The sequence below is a fragment of the Chionomys nivalis genome, chromosome 11 (genome assembly GCF_950005125.1).
Source record: "Chionomys nivalis chromosome 11, mChiNiv1.1, whole genome shotgun sequence".
Lineage (NCBI taxonomy): Eukaryota > Metazoa > Chordata > Mammalia > Rodentia > Cricetidae > Chionomys > Chionomys nivalis.
Window position 1 is genome coordinate 29,749,331 of NC_080096.1, and position 20,052 is coordinate 29,769,382.

At 45.8% G+C, this 20,052-nt stretch overlaps 1 protein-coding gene across 3 annotated transcripts in view; it reads left to right on the forward strand.

The window, feature by feature from the left end:
- Nfyc (nuclear transcription factor Y subunit gamma) overlaps positions 1 to 16,236 on the forward strand; it is a 71,823-nt gene extending 55,587 nt beyond the window's left edge. For all 3 annotated transcript variants that reach the window (XM_057784366.1, XM_057784364.1, XM_057784365.1), the window contains 6 exons: positions 79 to 174; positions 4,694 to 4,867; positions 8,071 to 8,229; positions 11,616 to 11,723; positions 14,228 to 14,287; positions 15,413 to 16,236. In XM_057784366.1, coding sequence (XP_057640349.1) covers positions 79 to 174; positions 4,694 to 4,867; positions 8,071 to 8,229; positions 11,616 to 11,723; positions 14,228 to 14,287; positions 15,413 to 15,532 — 717 coding nt within the window. In that variant the 3' untranslated portion in view covers positions 15,533 to 16,236. The remainder of the gene's footprint in view (positions 1 to 78; positions 175 to 4,693; positions 4,868 to 8,070; positions 8,230 to 11,615; positions 11,724 to 14,227; positions 14,288 to 15,412) is intronic.
- The last annotated feature ends 3,816 nt before the right edge of the window (positions 16,237 to 20,052 follow it).

A 20,052-nucleotide genomic window follows, 5' to 3' on the forward strand; every position in this document is an offset into this window, starting at 1 on the left:
AGCCAAAAGAACTGTATTCTTCCTATACCTGTTTGTTTGTTTGTTTTTGTTTTTAAACTCTGTTTTTCTTTGTTGCAGAGGAATGATATTGCTATGGCAATTACAAAATTTGATCAGTTCGACTTTCTCATCGACATTGTTCCAAGAGATGAACTGAAGCCTCCAAAGCGTCAGGTGAGCAGGGAGGGCATGCCCAACTGCTGGCTGCAGGGCCTGGGCACACTGCTGTTGAGGGCTCCTCCCACCCTCCTAAGGCATTTGCTATTTTTGTTTCTCCTCTCTAGCCCAGATCATCCTTAACATTTCCTTCTGCTCATTTATGGGTGCTTTTAACTCAGTGCCTTGGGGTGCTGTTGCAGTGACAGTTAAAGACTTCAGTCATAAACAGTGGAATGAACTCATTTCAAGATCTCTTGATCCAAAATTAAAGCTTTCTCAGCCAAGCAGATTTCAGGTTCTAAGAATCAGCTTCTCTGTAAATAATGGCATTGGAGTGAGAGACCTTTTTCCTTAGTCTGTTGTGTCTTACATAGTGCCCTGGCTCTACCCTCCAGTCACTGGTTCAGAGCCTTAAAGTTCCCAGATGCTTTAGTGTCCATCTAAGTTTAGAACACCATTTACATTTTTCTTTTCAATCACAAGAACTGAGTGTCTGCCCTCTCTTCTGCCTGCTCACCCCCAGAGCTCACACCAACTGTTTTGTTGAGATTTGAGTGCATATAACTTTCCATTGTGACTGTAATAGACCCATCCTATAGAGCTCATTGTTTCAGGCACACAGTTCACATGATTCACTAGGTTTAGTGGAACATTTGGGAAATAGTGGCAGAGCCTCACAGAAGCAAAGCCATACAGTGTTGTGCCTGATTTTTGTTCATAAAATTTAGGTGTTTTTAACAAATGATTTTGTAGTATACCGTCCATAGTCATTTAATGACAGCCATTCTCCCCGTGCTGACCTGTACTAATAACCAGTCAGAAAATGTATTGGAGAAGTGGGTACCTAATTGACATTAATTCTGACCCTTCATGAGGGTTTGAGTTAGCAAGCCCTGGGTTACCTCCTTTATGGGAGCAGGGTGTGCCTCACTGAAGCTCCTTTTTTTCTGGGCAGTCTTTGCTACTGTAAACATCCTTGACTGGAAGCTGTAAGGTGTTGAGAAGAGCTTTCAGTCGGATGTTTACAGCGGCAGGCTGCCACAGTCGTCCCCGGCTACGCGCATCGACTTTGAGACATTACAGGTTTGTGCCCTGGACTTGACTCCTCTTCTTGGGGTGCTTCCTTTCTCTCTGAGAAGTCACAAGACTCAAACTGCCTCTCTTCTTTTGGAGCTAATAATACCACGAGCCTGCTTTCCTTGTTGGATTTTTGCTCCTATGTGTCCACCCGGAGCTCCCTTTAAAAACAGGCGGTAAGATCTGTGCTGCAGTCAGGCATTGCTCTTACTGCACTGACTCCTTCTTCACTGTGGGCTGCCTGCTGAGTGGAGGACTAAAGAGACGGGTGGTTTTCTACCGCTGCGGTCCTCAGCCTTCCTAATGCCACAGCCCTTTGATACAGCTCCTTGTGTTATGCTGACCCCCAACCATAAATTATTTTGTTGCTGCTTCATAACTCTAATTTTACTACTGTTATGAATCATAATGTAAATATCTATGTTTTCCAATGGTCTTAGGTGATCCCTGTTGAAAAGATTATATGTCCTCCCACTGCAAAAGGGTTCGCAACCCACAGGTTGAGAATCACTGTCTTCTCCCTTCCTCTAGAGTTCTTTGCCTTTCTGGGTCTCAGTGTTTGTCCTTCAGAATGTTAAACTTGAAGTGCTCTGGGTTTAAGTTTTTGATACAGGGTCTCATTGTGTATCCCTGGCTAGACTGAAACTCTCTGTGTAGACTAGGCTGTCCTGGAACTCAGAGATCCACCTGCCTCTGCCTTTTGAGTGCTGGGACTTAAAGCGTCTCCCTTTAAAGAGTATCCAGCAGGAACACTATGTTGCCAGGTTTTAGTTCTTTGTAGGTGTTTGAGCTATTGATTGGCACCCTATTCAGGACAGCTTCTGCCTGGCATTTAAAAGGTTGAGACTGCTGAAAGCTGACCTGAAATTCTAAGATAGCAGTTTCTAATTCTCTGTAGACAAGTTTTCCCAATCTCCAAATTGGCTGGCACCTCCTAAAGTCATTTTAAAAGTGCCTACTCTCCAAAACACACCTCTGCTACTAAAGCAAATACATTTTTTCCCCATCTGGAGCTGGCTTCTCATCAGTGTAGTGATGGCCCTGTGAAGTGATGCTATTTGTTCACTGGCATTGGTTTTCAGTCTTAGCATTGGAAACACCACTGCTAATATTAAGCAAGTACCCCCTTCTGTTTTGACCCAGTCATTCAGGGATTATAGAGCTCAGGGTGCTGTTACACCTGGGAAAGGGAAATACTGAATTGTGATCTAAGGTCCTGACTTCTCAGAGATTATTTGGAATCTCTCTGTTTCCGTGGATATGATTGGGCTGTTTGCAGTAAAAAGTAGTTGAGGGCTGACTTCTCCCCACTAAGCTATGAGTTGAAAGTTCCTGCTCATTGAAATGTCATTGTCTTCCCACTCATTTCTTTATATCAAGCATAATCATTCCCTTGCTGGCTTGACCTCCATTTGCAGAATGAGTCTTCATAAAACAGAAGAAACCATACTTGTTCCTCCTCTGTCACAGTGATTTGAAAACAGCCGTGCTTTGTCCTGACAACAGTGTCCTAGAAACTGTCTAGTTCAAAGGCAGGAAGTACTAGTGTCCCCCAGCTGCCTGACTGCCATCATCTGGTCTGTGTTCTCAAGTCTTAATATTCTCATTGCCAAGAGCTTAACCTGTCAAGTCTGGTCTTCCTATTTATAAAATAAAAAGGGAAACCTCAGTGCGGGGGGGGGCGGGGGGGATACACATCAAACTTATTTCTACAGCTTTAGAAAGAGCATTTAGTCTCAGTTTTATGGTTCAAAAGGCTGTTGGTATGTTATTCCTGCCAAGACATGGTTGCCAGCTGACATTTGTTTAAAATGGAAAAGAAGCTGGAGTTGAAATGGACCTAGCTTTGTCATTGTTAGGGTAGTCTAGAATTTGAGGCATAGATGAAAATAAAGGGGACACTCCTGCTTCTTCTGCCTCTGCATAATCATGTTGAGGATTGAAACTGGGTTTGAAGCACAGAATACATCATTAGCCCAGAAGGTCAGCTTATGTTAAAGACTTGCTTAGCTATCAAGAATGTTAGGAGTTGTTTCCTGGTCTGGGATGACATTATATAAGATTCAGGTTTCTTAGAAGCCAGCTGTCCGTGATCCCGGTTACATATCCACAGGCAAATACAGAAGCACTCAGCCCAGTGCTGCAAGGATAACTTTTCCACACATGTGGTCACAGGATCTTAGGGAGACTAAGGAGAGTGGAAGTGCTGTCTTCTAAAGGTATCGGTGTAGCTGCTGGGTTCAGAAGAATTTGACTATAGTCAGGATGCATTCAGAAAAGTCTCATCATTGAGGCAGTACTTACCAGTGCCTGTATGGGAATACCAGGAACAGTAGCGAGCAAGAGAGGCAGTATTTGCCCTCATGGGACTTATATTTGAGCAGATCTGGCAGTTAGTTTGCTATGCAGGTATAAAATCTTGTAGTGAGGACAGTGCCATGGAAGCACATGTTGGGGAGCATTGAGCAATTCAGAAGGTCTCAGTACCATGTGGAAGTATCTCTTCTGAAACTTGATAGACTTAGCTCTAAATAAGGATGTGAATAAAATTAGCTGATATCTTTACTCAGCCCATATGGTTGAATGTTTTTGTTGTCCTAGACAGGGACACCATGTATCACAGGTCACTCGGAATGAGATGCTGATCTCTGTGGGTGGTCAGGGGCCCACCAACCCCTGGGCTGTAACCATGTTGTAGTGTGTGTAAACATCCTACACTCTCAGCTGTGAGCTCAAGGTGGCTGGGAGAGGGTTGTTTACTCCTTCTGCCATGGAAAACGTCAGCTGAAGAACAATCTCTTCACCCACCGGACAGAATGCTGCCTCTCTAGTCAGCCACGGCAGCACTCCAGCGGAGAGCTATCATCAGGCCCCCTGGGTTGTACTTCTGTGGCTAAGTACGAGTAGACTCAGGTGTGACGCTGTGGTAGACCTAGACCGTCTGTGGTAAACACGGAGCTTTCAGTGTGCTATGAAAAGCTGGCTCTGGTATTGGAGCCCAGGAAAAGCCATTTCTACTTTTCTTCATATTCCCTCCTGGAAAGGGGGATGCTGTCTTTTTTGGAGACAGTAAATCTGGGTAGTACCTTCCTATTGCTGGCAGGGAGCACTGTTCTCCGATCACAGGCCTTGACGGAATCTACTGATAAGTTCTGTTGGTACGTGGTTGTTGCTTACGGTAATTATTTGCCTGTGCAGCTCATCACACAATGGATGATTATTTGGTGCTTCAGAAAATTGGCTGTATGTTCTGTGAAGCCTACAGAAGCTGTTATTTTTAGTTTGATTTAGCACAACTGGTCTCTTCACATTCCCCTTTTCCTTTGACTGCAAATGTGGAGAGCTCAGCATTCAGCAGGCAACTGCACATAGCCTGTTTGGGGGAAGAGTGGAAATTCACTGTGGCAGTTGCTGAGTTGGTTTTTTTCCCTTACCTGAATCTCCTTCCATTCCACAGGAGGAGGTGCGCCAGTCTGTGACTCCTGCGGAGCCTGTCCAGTACTACTTCACGCTGGCTCAGCAGCCCACTGCTGTACAGGTCCAGGGACAGCAGCAAGGCCAGCAGACCACCAGTTCCACAACTACAATCCAGCCTGGGCAAATCATCATTGCACAACCTCAGCAGGGTCAGGTCTGTGAGCTACAGAGGGTACCAGCCTAACACAACAGTGCCTCTTAGGTTTGGGTGGTGGGGAAAGTGTTCTGTGCAGAGAGAGGCCATCACATCCTTACAGAGTGCTGCATTTGATGTCTGGAAACCTGAGCTTTCCTTTGATTGAATCACCGAAGCCAAGTATCACCCTAATCTCTCTGGACCCTGTTTTCCTCATAGGTCAGATGAGGAAAATGCAGTGGACAAGGTGTTCTCCAGGATCCCTGTGAGCTCAGACATTTTAGATGGAAAAAAAAAAAAAAAACTTCCCTAATGCACCCATGAACAGTAGTGGGATGTCTGTAAAAGGTCTTTTCAGTGGACTTCACACCTGCTATCTGTCCGTACCAGGATGAAATTTGTACCCTTAAAGGGGAGAGCAATATAATTGCCAGCTTGCGGAGCTCTCCTTTCTGGCAATTCTCTGTCCTACTGTATTTGTGTCAGGTGACCTTCTCTTTTGACAATAGTAATCAGAGGATTTTTTTTTTCTCCCCCATAGTACTGTTGAGAGCAGTACCATCCGTTGGGAGTCATGAGAGGCTGCAGAGGACTCAGTTCTGTGAGCTCTGAATCCAAATTCTGTCAGTCATTTCTTTATTTATTCATCAAACAGTGAGCATCCTCTGTGAGTAAAGTCTTATGCTAGGTATTGGGGACATAAGCATGAATAAAACAATCCTGATTTCCAAGGAATTCACAATAGTATTAATTGGGAATACAAATATTTTAAAAGTTGTATCACCACATGGGATGAGTGAGGCAAGACAACCTTAGAATTATATAGAGAGTGTTATCAACAGAGTCCCTAACAGAAATGTGAGGAACTGGTGGAAAAGAAGGTTATTAGAGGCCCCTGAATGGAGTAATGTGACTCGTAGAGGGATCACTAGAAGTGTCAATACACTGGGAAAGCATGGTATTCTGCTTGAAGGCTTACAGTGAGAAACAGCTAGACATGGTGCCACATAAGTATAATCCCAGCACTCTGGAGATGGGGGTAGGAAAATCAGGAGTTTGAGACTAGCTGCAACTACATGAGACCTTGTCTCAGAACAAGCAAGCAAAGCAAGCAAACAGACAGAAAAGTGAGAAACAGCAAAGGAAGTGGTGGGAGAATATAATTAGCTTGGAGGTAGCTAGGCAAGTCCAGGAAACATTCTGAAGAGCCTTGTATATTCTGGTAAAGGGCTAAATCTGCCTAGAAGAAAAACATTGGGGTGGGATGGATTTAAATATTAATTTTGACTTTAAGGTTTATTCCTTGTTCATTTATTTATTCATAAAATAGAAATATATTGAGTGCTCTCTCTGCGTCCGACACTGCTAGGCAGGCAAGGTTCAAAGCTGATTATAGCTAGTCCTCTCCTTGGGCATTCACTGCACCTTGAAGCCTCAGGCAACTTCTTTGACTTGTGCTTATGCCTCTTTAGCAAGAGAGCTTTACCTGCCAAAGGCCTTGTCTCTTTACTGGGTGAGCTTAAAGAGAGACTACCAAGAGCTGGCGCTTATTGGCTGATTATCCCAAGAAGCCCAGGGCTGCTGTGCTTACAGCAGGACACTGTAGGTGATTTGACAGCTGCCATGCTGCCATGAGCCCTCATTTTCCTGTAACGAATTAGAAATACCTTGGAAATCCTCTCCAAAATTGGGTTGATGAGTTGGCAGCATGCTTTTTTTTGTTGGGTGGGGTCAGCAAAAATTTCATCTGTCTTCCTTGCCAACTAAGACCTGCTGGACTTGGAGCTGAGAAAGCTTGTGAGGTTGGTGAAGTTGGTTCCTTCAAGCTGTTTGCTGTCTTGATGCTTCAGGGGGACTGGGTTACACCTCCCTGGGCCCATAATGAATGAGTAGTAAAGACTGTTTCAATTTGAGTGCAAGTATCTTCCCTAAGATAAAATATACATTATGACAAAGTTGGACGGAACTGTGGTAAAGTGAATTCTGTGTTTTATGTTTGTAGTTGGGAACTTCTCTTGGTGTGGGACAGGCAGGTGGAGTATCATGATCATGATAGACAAATCAAAGAGATGTTTGGTGTTGTACTAGCCCACCAAGGATACTTTCATTGAGAATACTGTCTCTTCTTTCCTCTTCCAGTTTTCAGTAATTTTTCCTTACTTAGTAATCTCTTCTATAGTTCCTAGCCTCCCCTCCCTCCGTCCTTATAATTTTAGTTACCAAGTTATAATGTCTGGGGTACTTGTGCAGTCATGAGTTGGCATCAGAAAAACGATATTATTTGAAGCCCGTGATTCTTTTGAGATTCCCAGTATCATCTGATTGACAAAGTTCTTAATTCAGAGGGAGGAAGATCGTGTCTGGAGTGGATGAGAATACAGGTGTAGTTGTTCCACCTATCTGCCGTCACTCCCACTACCAGACAAGTCAGACATACAGGGTTCATTTCTTTGGGTTCTTCTGTCACATTAAGGGCTAAAGTCTTGAGATTCAGAGTCTGCCTCATAGTTACAAGCTGCTAAATGTAAGTCATGGGCATAATGCAGAAGTTTCTTAACCCTAGATCAACATTTCTAGACCATTGCAGCTCTTGCTCTGCTGAGTTTTGTTGAATAGGGTAGGCTTTTATGAGTTGTCTTCACTCTCTCCTGCGGGAAGCTATGCTCTGTGGTCTGTAGCAACTGTCTGACTGAGGTAGGCAAGAGTCACTCTGCTGTTTAAGTGGGTGAAAGCCTGCATACACTAGCCCTAGTCTTAGAAGTAAGCCAGTGTGCTTTTTCTCTTAGTGTCTTTCATACCTATGACATAGTCTAGGACCTTAAATAAAATTTTTGTGTAGGTTCCACTTTATGTTTCATTGTGCCCTCCAAATTCACCTGCTCTAAATTTATCATGGGTCTCTTTGTGTGAGTTATCATAATTGCTTTGAATTTCCCCTTATATTGTATGCACTTTGCCATCACTAAAGGACTATGGAGTTATAGCATTTGAAGCCCTGGCATTTAAACTTAGACTAAGGCAGATATTCTGCACTGTGAACCTAAAACTTGATTTGACTTTCTTATTTCTTGTTTGACTTAACTCTAGCTATGGTGTAGACCCATTGGGCTGCATGTTAAGAGGGTGACAAATCTAGGCATTAATAGAGTGTGTGTGTTCCCAGTTCACTTCTTAAGGTGCTCAGCCAGAACTCAAGCAGCTCTCTCTTGACTTCCCTCTAGAGCACACCCGTGACAATGCAGGTCGGAGAAGGTCAGCAGGTACAGATTGTGCAGGCCCAGCCTCAGGGTCAAACACAACAGGCCCAGAGTGGCACTGGACAGACCATGCAGGTGATGCAGCAGATCATCACCAACACTGGAGAGATCCAGCAGATCCCGGTAAGCCTGCTCTGTCCCCCACCCGAACTCTTCTCTCCCATCACACACCCAGCTTTGTCCATTGTTTCCTTTTCACTCTGCTTCAGTTCAGGTTCTGCCTCACCTGTAGTGTAGCTCTTCTCTCTTCCCCTCCTACACCTACACAGAGAAATCATGGTAGCTCTATCTCACACCTATCTTTATTGTTGTTATTATGTTTATTTGTTTGTGCATGGGTGGGTATGCTTCTTTGTATTCATGTAGAAATCAGGCCAACGTTGTGGGATGAGATTTTTTAGTGTTGGTCTGGTAGGGAATTGGGGCACCAGAACCTCTTCCACCAAGTGGGTCCTGGGGATTGAACTTGTGTTATTAGGCTTATCGGCAGGTGCCATTTCACCATCCCCAGACCTATCTTTTAATTAACAGAGAATATGAAGGATGTATGTAGGGAAAGCCATAAATATACTTGTTGCATATTCATGAGCTGGTTCCCAGGGGAGCCTGCAGCAAAGTATATTTTTGGTATTCATTGAACTTACCCATTCCTTTACTGTAAACTGTTGCTTCTTGCATGCCTAGAGGGATTTCATTTCTTAGTTGTTGTTTTTTTTTTTAATATTTATTTATTTATTATGTATACAATGTTCTGTCTGTGTGTATGCCTGCAGGCCAGAAGAGGGCACCAGACCTCATTACAGATGGTTGTGAGCCACCATGTGGTTGCTGGGAATTGAACTCAGGACCTTTGGAAGAGCAGGCAATGCTCTTAACCACTGAGCCATCTCTCCAGCCCCCCTTAGTTGTTTTTATTTATTTTTAATTTATGCATATGGGTATTCTCATTGCATGTATGTCTGTGCACCATGTCCAAGCAGTGTATACTTGGTGCCTGTGGAAGCCAGAAGAGGGCATAGAATCCCTTGGAACTAGAGTTAGAAATGGTTGGAACAGTATTGTGGGTGTAGAAATTGAACCTATGTCATGGAAGAGCAGCTGAACTCTCTCTCCAGCCCCATGTTCTTTTATTTAAAAAACAGAAAACAAAAACTAAAACAAACAAGCAAACAAAAAACTGTCTTTGCACTTGCAAAGACTCTACATTGATCATTTTGCAACCAAAATGGGAAAGAGTAGAACAGTCCTCCATGAAACAGAGTCTGATAGGAACCCACTTGGACTTGCTTTGCTACTTCCTCTCTGAAGCAAAGCCCAAAGAGCACCTTTTACTCAGTTTGGGAACTTTTCTTAAGTTATGAGGTAACAGACCAAGCAAAAGTGTAGGAAGGTGGAGTTTGTAAGTATGTCTCACTCTGCTTCTTTATATGAGCCAAAACAAGGCCATTTAACCATAGCTCCCATCTTGGAGTAGTAACTCCCTCCCTCTATAGAACAAACCATTGGTCCAGAAGATTTGTTACAGAATCTTCCTGTAAGTAGTTGATCTTGACTGTTCTCAGACACCCTCTCAGAAGTTGACATTTCTAGACTCTTGAGGCTGCTCAACAAGGTGTGGAATAGTGGTGACTTCAAAGCAGAGACTTTACTTGCTTCACAAAAGCTAAAGGGAGAGGCTTGTTTGCTGAGGAACTTGGGCCAGGCAAAGCCACAAGGAGCAACAGGCCTGTTGTTGAAGGACTAAAGATCAAGGCAGCTCTGGGTTTCTCAAGCCTAACAAGCAGAGCCTCTTCTGTCACAACCACTTGGAACCACTTGGCTGTCCTGGGAGCTCCTGCAGGTGTCTCCTCCAACTAGAAAATCTTTTAAATATTTGTGACTGATAGGAGCCTTACCTAGACCTGGGACAAGGCTTTAGTTTTTCACCATAGGATTTTTAGCTGGCCTTCGGTGACTTCTGACTAGACCACTGTCAGTCTGAGTAGATGAAATTTCCAAATACTTTGATCCACAGAAGTGGCTTGATGTCAACTAGAATCTGCCGATAGATTTGGTAAAAAGGAATCCGGACACAGTTTCCCAACAGCTCCTCTCAGCTCAGAAATGAAGTGGTGCAGGTCATGGTACACTCGCTGCATTTTCATCGAGCCAGATCTTTAACATCTGTGTCTCCGAATTTTGACCATGACCTGAGTTATAGGCTAGGGGTGGAGTGCTGGCCTAGCTTTCTTGAAGCCCCTGGTTTGATCCCTACCGCTGTTTAAACTGCATGCTTGTAATCCCAGAACTTTGGAGATAGAGGCAGGAAGATCAGAAGTTCAATGTCGGCCTTGGCTATGTAGTGATTTCAGAGCCAGCCTGGGATACCTGAGACCCCTTTGTCTTTAAAAAAAAAACAAAAACAAAACAAAAAACCAAACAAACAAAAAAAAAAACTTCCATTTTTCTTGATGGTTCAAATCCTTTGAGGTCAGCATTGCAGAAAAACATTTGGTGTAGCACTGCATGTAGGGCGCAGCTTTAGCCTGTCAGCACTTTCCTCATGGAAGTAGGGTTCTGCAATGGAGTTAGCTTTTAAAAGCCAGGAAGACTCATGTGCCGGTATAGCAATATGATGCTATGTGTCTGAGGAAATCTTCCTTGTGACAGAAGCAAGCTGAACAGCCAGGAGAGTGCTTTCTGGGCCCCTAGATAGAGACAGATCAAGTTACCTTGTGCTCCCAGGAACTTTCAGCTCCTAAATTGTGGGTGTGCGCAGCCACCATCCTCATTACCCTTTGTATCTGCTTAGCTACAGACCTCAGTAACTGTCTCATTCCTCCCTTCATCCCCTGCTCTCAGGAATTCTAAGAGCACACCGTTCAGTGTAGGCTGTGGTGTTACTGTGTCATTTGAGGCTCCATTGTAAGCAGGAAGAGCTCTGGGGACAGTTTTGTAGTTTTGCTTTCCCTTAGTGAGGGTTTTCTGTGAGAGTTTTCTGACTCTGCTTCCCTTGGGGAGCATTTGGCCAGAAGCTAGAGCTGAACATCAGAGATCTTCATGGTCCACAGACACCACCCCCCACCAGTGGTCCTGAATCTTAGGGACAGAGAAAGTAAAGTGGGGCCAGGCTTTTCCTCCAAGATGAGTTGAATGACTTGAATTGACAGCCATCTGTTTTGGGAACCTGGCAAACCCTGGAACTGTTGAAAGTGGATGGATGGCAAGAAAGGTCCGCACTTGAAGCCCAGTCATTCTGAAGTGTTAGGTACTCTCAGAAAAGCCTCAGGTCAGCTCTGATCAAATAGCCAGCTGCTAGCAGATGAGCATGTGGCCATATTAGGGCATGCTCTTTTGTGTGGGGGTGGGGTGCTCTTCTTGTTCTGACCTCTGTTTAAAAAGGCTTTTATTCAGGGTAGGCTTCTTTGAGGGACTCACAGGGCATGGGCAATCCCTAAATCTGGTCATGGAAAGTACCTGTATGAGACTGTGCTCAGATTGCTGTGGTCTCTGTCTCTGTCCTGCCCTAGGTACAACTGAATGCCGGCCAGCTGCAGTATATCCGCTTAGCTCAGCCTGTGTCAGGCACCCAAGTCGTGCAGGGACAGATCCAGACACTTGCCACCAATGCCCAACAGGTATGTACACTGGAGAGGGACAAGATTCTGCTGGCCAACTTTTAGCAGAGACTGCTGAGAGCACAGTTCTCATTACCTTGTCCTTCAGCAAGAACCAGTCACCCCAAACCTTTATGTGGTACCCAGGAGCAGATGGGATTGACTGGACAATTGGATTCACACTTGTGTTTCTTTTTTTTTTTTTTGGTTTTTCGAGACAGGGTTTCTCTGTGGTTTTGGAGCCTGTCCTGGAACTAGCTCTTGTAGACCAGGCTGGTCTCGAACTCACAGAGATCCTCCTGCCTCTGCCTCCCAAGTGCTGGGATTAAAGGCATGCGCCACCACCGCCCGACCACACTGTGTTTCTTAACATCTTGCTATTGAGGGGCAAAGGCACAGACAGTGTATACCAAAAAGAGGCCGGGTATGGGTCCTTTCATGTCAGGCTGGAGGAATTGTAGTTACCAGGCTGTGTTCCACCCTAAGCCCCAATGGCAGTTGTGTTTTGGTATTTCTTGTGCCCTTGGGAAAGCATGCTTAGCTTAATTTACTCTATAGGCAGACTCAGCCAGAGAAATCACCCCTTGTGTCCTCCCTGCCTTACAGTCTTGAAGACTCTGAGTCATAGGCACCAAAGGAACTACCTACTCCAGGCCTTGGGAGCCTAAGGGCCATGGTCGTCATTTGCAGATGATGGGGACAGTGGTAAAGGGGATGTATTGTTAATGGATCCTTTTGCCTTAGACCCAAAAAAAGCAGCAATCGTTTAAGAGCTGGACCCGTCTGGCCCAGTTGCATTTCTGGTGATGTATCTATTGACAGTGGTGACAGAGCTCAGTTAGAGCAGGTCTCCAAAGATCTCATTTGGGGAAATGTGAAGAATGAGCCAAAAGTAAGCATCTGAGCTCCACGTCACCTCTGGGGTCGTTAAAGGGCCCTTTCCATCCCTGCAGTCTGCTTGTCTGTGGACCTGGACTTTGCATTAGTTTCTTGGGTCTCAGTGACCCTTCTCAAGACTGGTTATGCAGCTGGGCGGTGGTGGCGCACGCCTTTAATCCCAGCACTAGGGAGGCAGGGGCAGGAGGATCTCTGTGAGTTCGAGACCAGCCTGGTCTACAAGAGCTAGTTCCAGGGCAGGCACCAAAGCTACACACAGAAACCCTGTCTCAAACCGCCCCTTCCCAAAAAAAAGACTGGTTATGTCATGAGCCCATTTTTCTTTTTCTTCAAAAGCATGTAAGATTTTTTTTGTCATTTTCTTGAGATCCAAGAAGCCTTTTGTGGCATGGAAACAGAAGGAAGTGAGAAGGGTTTTGTGGTTCCTCCACTGCCGGTTTGGGTGGTGGAAGCCAGAAGGGGAGAGTCAAGAAGTGGATTCTTTGAGGGCATTTAAGATCTCCATGATGTAAATTTTATAGCTTGATACCTAGTAGGTGCTCAGTAAATGTTTGTTGAGTGAATGCTGGATAAAATACATGTGATTTAAAGGTAAATAGCAGCTACTGTAAATAGCAGTGTTGCTGGCTTCAAGGCACAGTTGGCTCTAATCTGTGAGAATTGTTAGTATGTCTCAGGTTTATTTGTTTATCCTAAAGGCATTTCTGCAAGACTGACTGTTTTAGGGTAGTATGTAGATTAATCATAGCTGCTATTATATTAGCAAGCAGCTTACAGACCTACAGTAGGAGACAGACCTAGAATAAGCAATAATAAGAAACCCTTCTTATCTGCCCCTTTTTGGGTCCTTATAGCCTCCTTGGTAGGCTAGCAGGAGCTGTTTTGGGCCATTGTAAGGGTACATGAGAGGGCAAGCTTTACCTGAGAGATTGGCTCTGATGATTCCAAAAGCTGGTACAGAGGCTGCTGCAAGTGTGTGTTCCACAGATGTAGATACATACACCCAGTTTATCCAGCTTTCCCAGCTCTGCCCAGCACTTGTCATCATATTATACAGCTCCGCTTGTCAGGATGAAGTCCTTGAGTAAGATGGGAAGTTTGTGGGGTAAATGTTTTTCTTGCTGCACACTGAGTGTCGGGGGGGGGGGGGGGCGTGCTTCGTGACTTGCTACTGTGAGGACTGCGAAGGCCAAGGCTCACTAGGGTATTTCATATTGCAGTCACATAATCTGATATGAGTTTGTCTTGGAGCCCATCTTCCAAGGACAAAACATAGCACTCACTGCTTTGCCTTTCATTTTGCAGTTTGCCTTAACTGACTGAAAAACTCTTAAGGCTCCTGTTCAAAGCCATAAGTATTATGTTAAAGCTGAGGAGCTGTGTGGCCTTATTGAACCTCAGACCTGAGGGGAGAGGGTGGTTATGGTGTCCCTGTGTAAGACCAGATCTTTGCAAGCCCTCAGTGCAGGGCAACTGAGCGAGACTCTTACAGTTCTTTGTGACACACTGCTCAGTGGCAGGCTTCATTCTGAGCACTTTGTAGACCTTGTGTCATTCGGTCTTCATGTGGTGGGTGATAGACAGACCCTGCAGCTAACATGCCTGCTCTGTCCTCTTGTTTCCCACAGATCACACAGACAGAGGTCCAGCAAGGACAGCAGCAGTTCAGCCAGTTCACAGATGGACAGGTAGGGACCCAGCCTGAGTTGGGGTCTAGGGATGCAGATGGCATGTGGGTTTGGATGGTAGGTCTATTGTCTGACTCCCTGATAGTGGACAGAACATTTTTTTTTAAATATTTATTTATTATGTATACAGTATTCTGTCTGTGTGTGTGCCTGCGGGCCAGAAGAGGGCACCAGACCTCATTACAGATGGTTGTGAGCCACCATGTGGTTGCTGGGAATTGAACTCAGGACCTTTGGAAGAGCAGGCAATACTCTTAACCTCTGAGCCATCTTGAGCCATCTCTCCAGCCCCGGACAGAACATTCTTAATACAAGTAGTGGTCCTTTAGATCTGTAGGCTGTGTGAGCCAAGAAACAAAAAGAACAAAATATGTTAAATGTTATATAGACCAAACTGCCACCCTTCAGATGTGCCTCTTTTGGGCTCATTCAGTTTTTTTGTACAGAGCCAGCACTAGAATGCAGATTTTCTGTTTCTTCCTCTAGGACTGTTTTTTCCTAAACCAAGATACTTAGATGTGTGGATTAGTTCAAATAAAGGAACATGTGACCTTCTTGTGAGCATTCTTGTATCTGTAAGAGGGGCCTTCTCTGTTGACCTGCTTTTTCCTTACAGAGTGGTCCCAGGGTCCACTGAGGATGAGACAGGTAGCATGTTCTAACTTATGTTCTCCGCTGCTCAAAGGGAGAAGAGTCAGACTCTGGCTCTCTGGTTTCTTCCAGGACCAATGCTAGACTCTTGGGCCAGGATTCCAGTGGGTGGTTTCTTTCGGGGACCCTGAGAAATGATGGGCTTGGTTGGCATATAATTTTAATACCAGGCTACATCCTTTAATAGAGCCCTTGGAGGAAAGGAGGAGTGTGGCCCCTGGTTTGCTGGGTGCTAGTACCATGGCTAAGTGCTTGTACTTGTCAGAGTGAGAAGTGACAGGCACCAGAAGTGCAACTCCCCTGTCCACTAAACTACCTCCCATGGCAGCTGGTGCCTCCTGTGTCTGCTGCTTCTCCCTCTCCCCCTTCCCTCTACTAGTTAAGGTGTCTGGGACCCATTCCAGTTGGAAGACTACAGAGAACTGCTTGCTTCTATCCCAGGAGTGACCTCACTCTCCTCTCTACCCCTTGCAGCAGCTGTACCAGATCCAGCAAGTCACCATGCCTGCAGGCCAAGACCTTGCCCAGCCCATGTTCATTCAGTCAGCCAACCAGCCCTCCGATGGGCAGACCCCTCAGGTGACTGGAGACTGAGGGCCTGAGCTGGCAAGGCTAAGGACACCCAACACAATATTTGCCATAGAGCCCCAGGTGATGGGGACATAACCTTCCCTCATCAGAGGACCCAGGACTTCAATGCCTCCTGTAGGCTATGATACTGGTGCACTACTTTCCACGCCTGGGGACTAAGATTCTACAACAGAAAGATGCAATATTTTTTTCTTTTTTTCTTTTTCCATTTTTGTCTCCAAGGAATCAATATTTCAATATATTGAGCTGTGTGTCCAATGCTATAAAATGAGAATATTAAATAACATATTTATGGCATTTTCATGAAGTGTGTGGTTGAGGAAATAATTCTCTTTGTTTCCTGGCTTGGGCTCACACTGCCACTGCTAAGGGGCAGCCCGTGCTCCTCCTTCCTAGAGGTGCACAGGGTTTCCACTCTGCCAGGTCTGCCTTGAACAGATCAGACCTTTTCCACCAGCCTTGCTGTCTGCCCCTTACCCAGATCCCTCTGCATCCAGAAGCCATGGAAACATTCCTTGCCTGTGGGCCATGAAATGATTCTCCACAGAGAGCTGGTTTCCTCCCCAGCCTTCTGTCCCAGACCCAAGGAGACTAGGACATTGTGCTCTGCTCTGCCCACTATTTTATTTTTTGAATACATTAAAGATTGTGCTCATCTCCGTTGCTGCATGGACTTCAAACTGCATGAAATGCAATAAATCTCCTTTTAGGTACTTCAGAGTCTGTTTCTGTGTCGGGGGACATTCATGGGGCTGACCACTCACTTGGGAGAGGCCTGGAAAGGCTGGTTTGTTTTCAGGTTGGCTGCCAGGGAAAGTGTACCACTTGTGAGGGGCAGGTGTTCAGAGTCAAAGGAACTTAATGCAACACATGTGGGTTCAAACTGTCTTACTATGACTTCATCAGAACAAGGCTTCTGCTCATCCAAGTGGACCACTGCGTGACATCATGGGGACATCTCTCCTGGAAAGCACTGACTCCTCCAGCAGCAAGGACCCCAAGAAATCTCTGCAATCTTCCGTGGCACACAGTGGCTCCTGCCATTGTCTGCTGATTACCAAAGACCTGGATCTGCCATGGCTTTTTGTCATCCATCCCATGAGGGCTTCTGCTTCCTGTCCACTGAATGGGGGCAACAGGAAGGGCCAGCAGTGAGCCATCTTTCTGATGTCTTTATATTTTTATTTCAACCAGCGTTGGGCTTGCTGTCATGGGGCAGATAAGGGAGCTGAATGCCAGGAGAAGCAGAGATCACTTTACCAGCAACTGCCTGGAGTTTGAGCTCAAAGGATAAGGTGCAGGGAAGAGGCTGATTCTAGACCTTTCCAGCTCAGGCCAGGTATCCTTAGGATTCCCTGGCCACAGACAGTTCACTGCAAACCTGCACGGGAGGGTGGGCATTGGCACAGGAAAATCAGGAAAGATTCAGGTTCACACCTCCTGCATTCCAGGTTCTGGGGCTTATGTTACATTCAGGTCTGGTCATACTGTCCTTTACTTCCTGGACAGGGAAGACTGTTAGTGATACGTTAATGTGTCATTCAGTTTTCATTTACTTAAGTGTACTCATCTGATAAAACGAACTAGAATTAAGAAAAAACAATTGAATAGGAGATTGGGACGATAAAAATAGAAACACAAATGTGCTAGCTATTAAGACCTACATAATTTTGAAATGATTTGGTGCTGAGCTTCCCTTGCTACCAGAGCCAAAAGCTAGGACCACGAAAGGGATTCTTTCACACTATGAGCAAGAGAAGTAACGGTTTTGCAAAACTGTTTTCCTAGTTTGAAGGTGTTGGGTAGAGGTCCCTTACCAGAGGAGATAAACTGGTCACACCATTGTCACTGGGTAGGCTTGGGGAAGACTCCGTGTGCTTCTACTCCCAAACATCACCCCCACCCCCACAATTCAGCTGTGTCTCTATAATGGGAGCATCTTCTGGCCTTTCTACCTGCCCCTTGCTCAGACACTTCGAGTGGGATGTCCCATCAGTCAGCAGGTAGAGGGGCCTGGCCACAGTAAAGGAGCTGTGTGAATCCTGTTTCCTGGTGCCCTCTCCCCACTCCCCTTCTCCTCCACTCATTCTTGAATGTCCAAGTACCGGCCATTACAGCCTGCTTTCACTCAGACTTCATTCTTGTTTTCTAAGTGTTCAATCTGTGTGATTGGCAAAGAGCTAGCTAGCATGCACCGCACAACCCCTTTAAAGGGTTCTGTTCAGATGTAAACAAACCCTTTGAGGCCGGGCGATGGTGTTGCACGCCTTTAATCCCAGCACTTGGGAGGCAGAGGCAGGCGGATCTCTGTGAGTTCGAGGCCAGCCTGGTCTACAGAGCTAGTTCCAGAAAAGGCTCCAAAGCTACAGAGAAACCCTGTCTCGAAAAACCAAAAAAAAAAAAAAAAAAAGAAAAGAAAAGAAAACCCTTTGGTGCAGCCCCAGAGAGCTCCTATCAAAGGCCCAGTGCCCAAGGTCATTCTGAATTAGGGGTGGGGTTAGAGCCAGGACCTGCTCACCTCCAGTTGCTTGTCTGAAGGTGGGATGTGTGAGAGAACGCTTTACATAATGCCTCACACTGGCTTTCACTCAGCTCCCAGGACCCCTGGCCACCCTGAGTGTATGGAGTAAAACAGTTGTTGGTGCTGCTCTTGGGTGCTTGGGTAGAGAGAGATTGGAGATCTGGAGATTGGAGAGTGATTGTGAGACCTGGATGATGCCTTGCTGCCCAGGTTAGCCAAGGCCACGAGGGGGCAGCATACCGCTCTTACTGAGTCCATAGTCACCTAGTCCCGTCCACTTAGTTTTGAGTTCTAGGACTCAAGGCGGTGTGACTGTCCCGTTTCTACTAAAACGCCAGACGACTCCTTGAAGAGAGGGGCCTCTGGAATAACAGTAGGACTGGAAGCTACCCTTTTTGGGGTTTTGTATGACGGTAAGTAGTTATGTTTAAATACTTTCTGACAGAGCTCCATACAAGGTACTCCATAGCTCCTCTCGTTTCTTCGCACCCGTCTCACCCTGACTGCTTACTGCACTCAGTGTTCTTGTACTAACCGTTCCGGTTCCTGAACTTGCAGCCATATTTTCAAAATATGCTGGCCCCAGTGCCTGGGAAGCCCTTCTCATATATTGATCTCCTCTACATCCATCAAAGCCCAAGTGAAATGGCTCTCACTCAGAAACTTCTAATTCCTTGGGCAGAGTCAGCGAGGACTCTTTCGATGCTCCTTTATCAACGTCTACAAACTATTCTTAGAGCTCACCTACACAGCTGTCAGGAGAGACTTCTTTGGCAGCCTGTGCCTATGTCAGATATTCTTTGGGACATTCTGAGTCCAGCTGAAAACAAGCCAGGTGAGGTCCCTGCTGTTGTGGACTGTGGCACCTGCATGCGTCCGCCCTCCCTCAGCTGCTCACCATAGCATTGTGTTACTTTTTTTTTCCTGAGCACTGATGGTCTGCAAGGCAGGGCCCTCTGAGATGGACCTTCTAAGATATTATTATGTAGGCAAACAGCTGGGCTGGTAGATAGAGGGCTTGGCTAACATGTATAAAGCCTTGGGTTTTATCACAGCTCATAAACTGGGCACAAATAGTGCACACCTGTAATTTCAGCCGGAAGGTGGAGATAGGTGTGGGAAGAGCACACAGCTAGTTTGAGGCCAGTCTGGGCTACATGAGACCCTGAGTCAAAAGAAAAAAAAAAAGGCAGGAAAGTTGAGTACCACATTGATTCTTATTTCATCATCATAATGGGGGGAGCAGTCTTCCATTTTATACCATTTTATAAGGAAGAAACTGAGGCACAAAGAGGTTCAGAAATTGCTCAAGGGCACCAGCTGGCTGTCAGCGTCATGACCTGGCTTCCATTGGTCCCTTTCCATAGCACCTTTAGGGCTTTCTAAGGTGACATCCAAGCTGTCTAGAGAGAAGACCCTATGGTGGTCAAGTACCCAGTCATCTGAGTAGCTTGGACATGGCCTCTTCAAGGTTCCAGAGCCAGGTCAGAGCTATCACCCCTAGCTTGGGTATCATGCTATTACCACAGCCCAGAAAGAGGGGACAAGAAGACAGCACTGCTGGCATTCAAGAGGGGAAAATCTGAGTTGGGCCAGGCTGGCCTGGGCTCCTGTCTGGCCAGTGCTGAGGCAAGATCTAAACAGTCCTAGCTGCCCTGCATATCAGAGTCTCCTACCCGTCCTGGGAGACCTGGGTTCCTTTGAGCCTCTTGGCACCTGTGTGAGCTCCTAGCCCCTCCCCTTAGGCCCTGTATATTTTGTTCAGGGGAAGTCCGTGGGACAGAAGCTTTCTAAGATAATGTACATGTCCAAATGTCTCTATTTTGCCCTTTGATTCAAACGACAGTTTGGCAATAGATGAAAATGAAGTTTCCCAAATCTTTGCCCTCAGCACTCTGAAAGACACACTCTTTTGTCTTTTGGCATCTGTTGTTGCTGATGAGAAGTTTACTGTCAATTCAATTATTGGACCTCTGTAGATAAACGATCTTTTCTCTCTGGT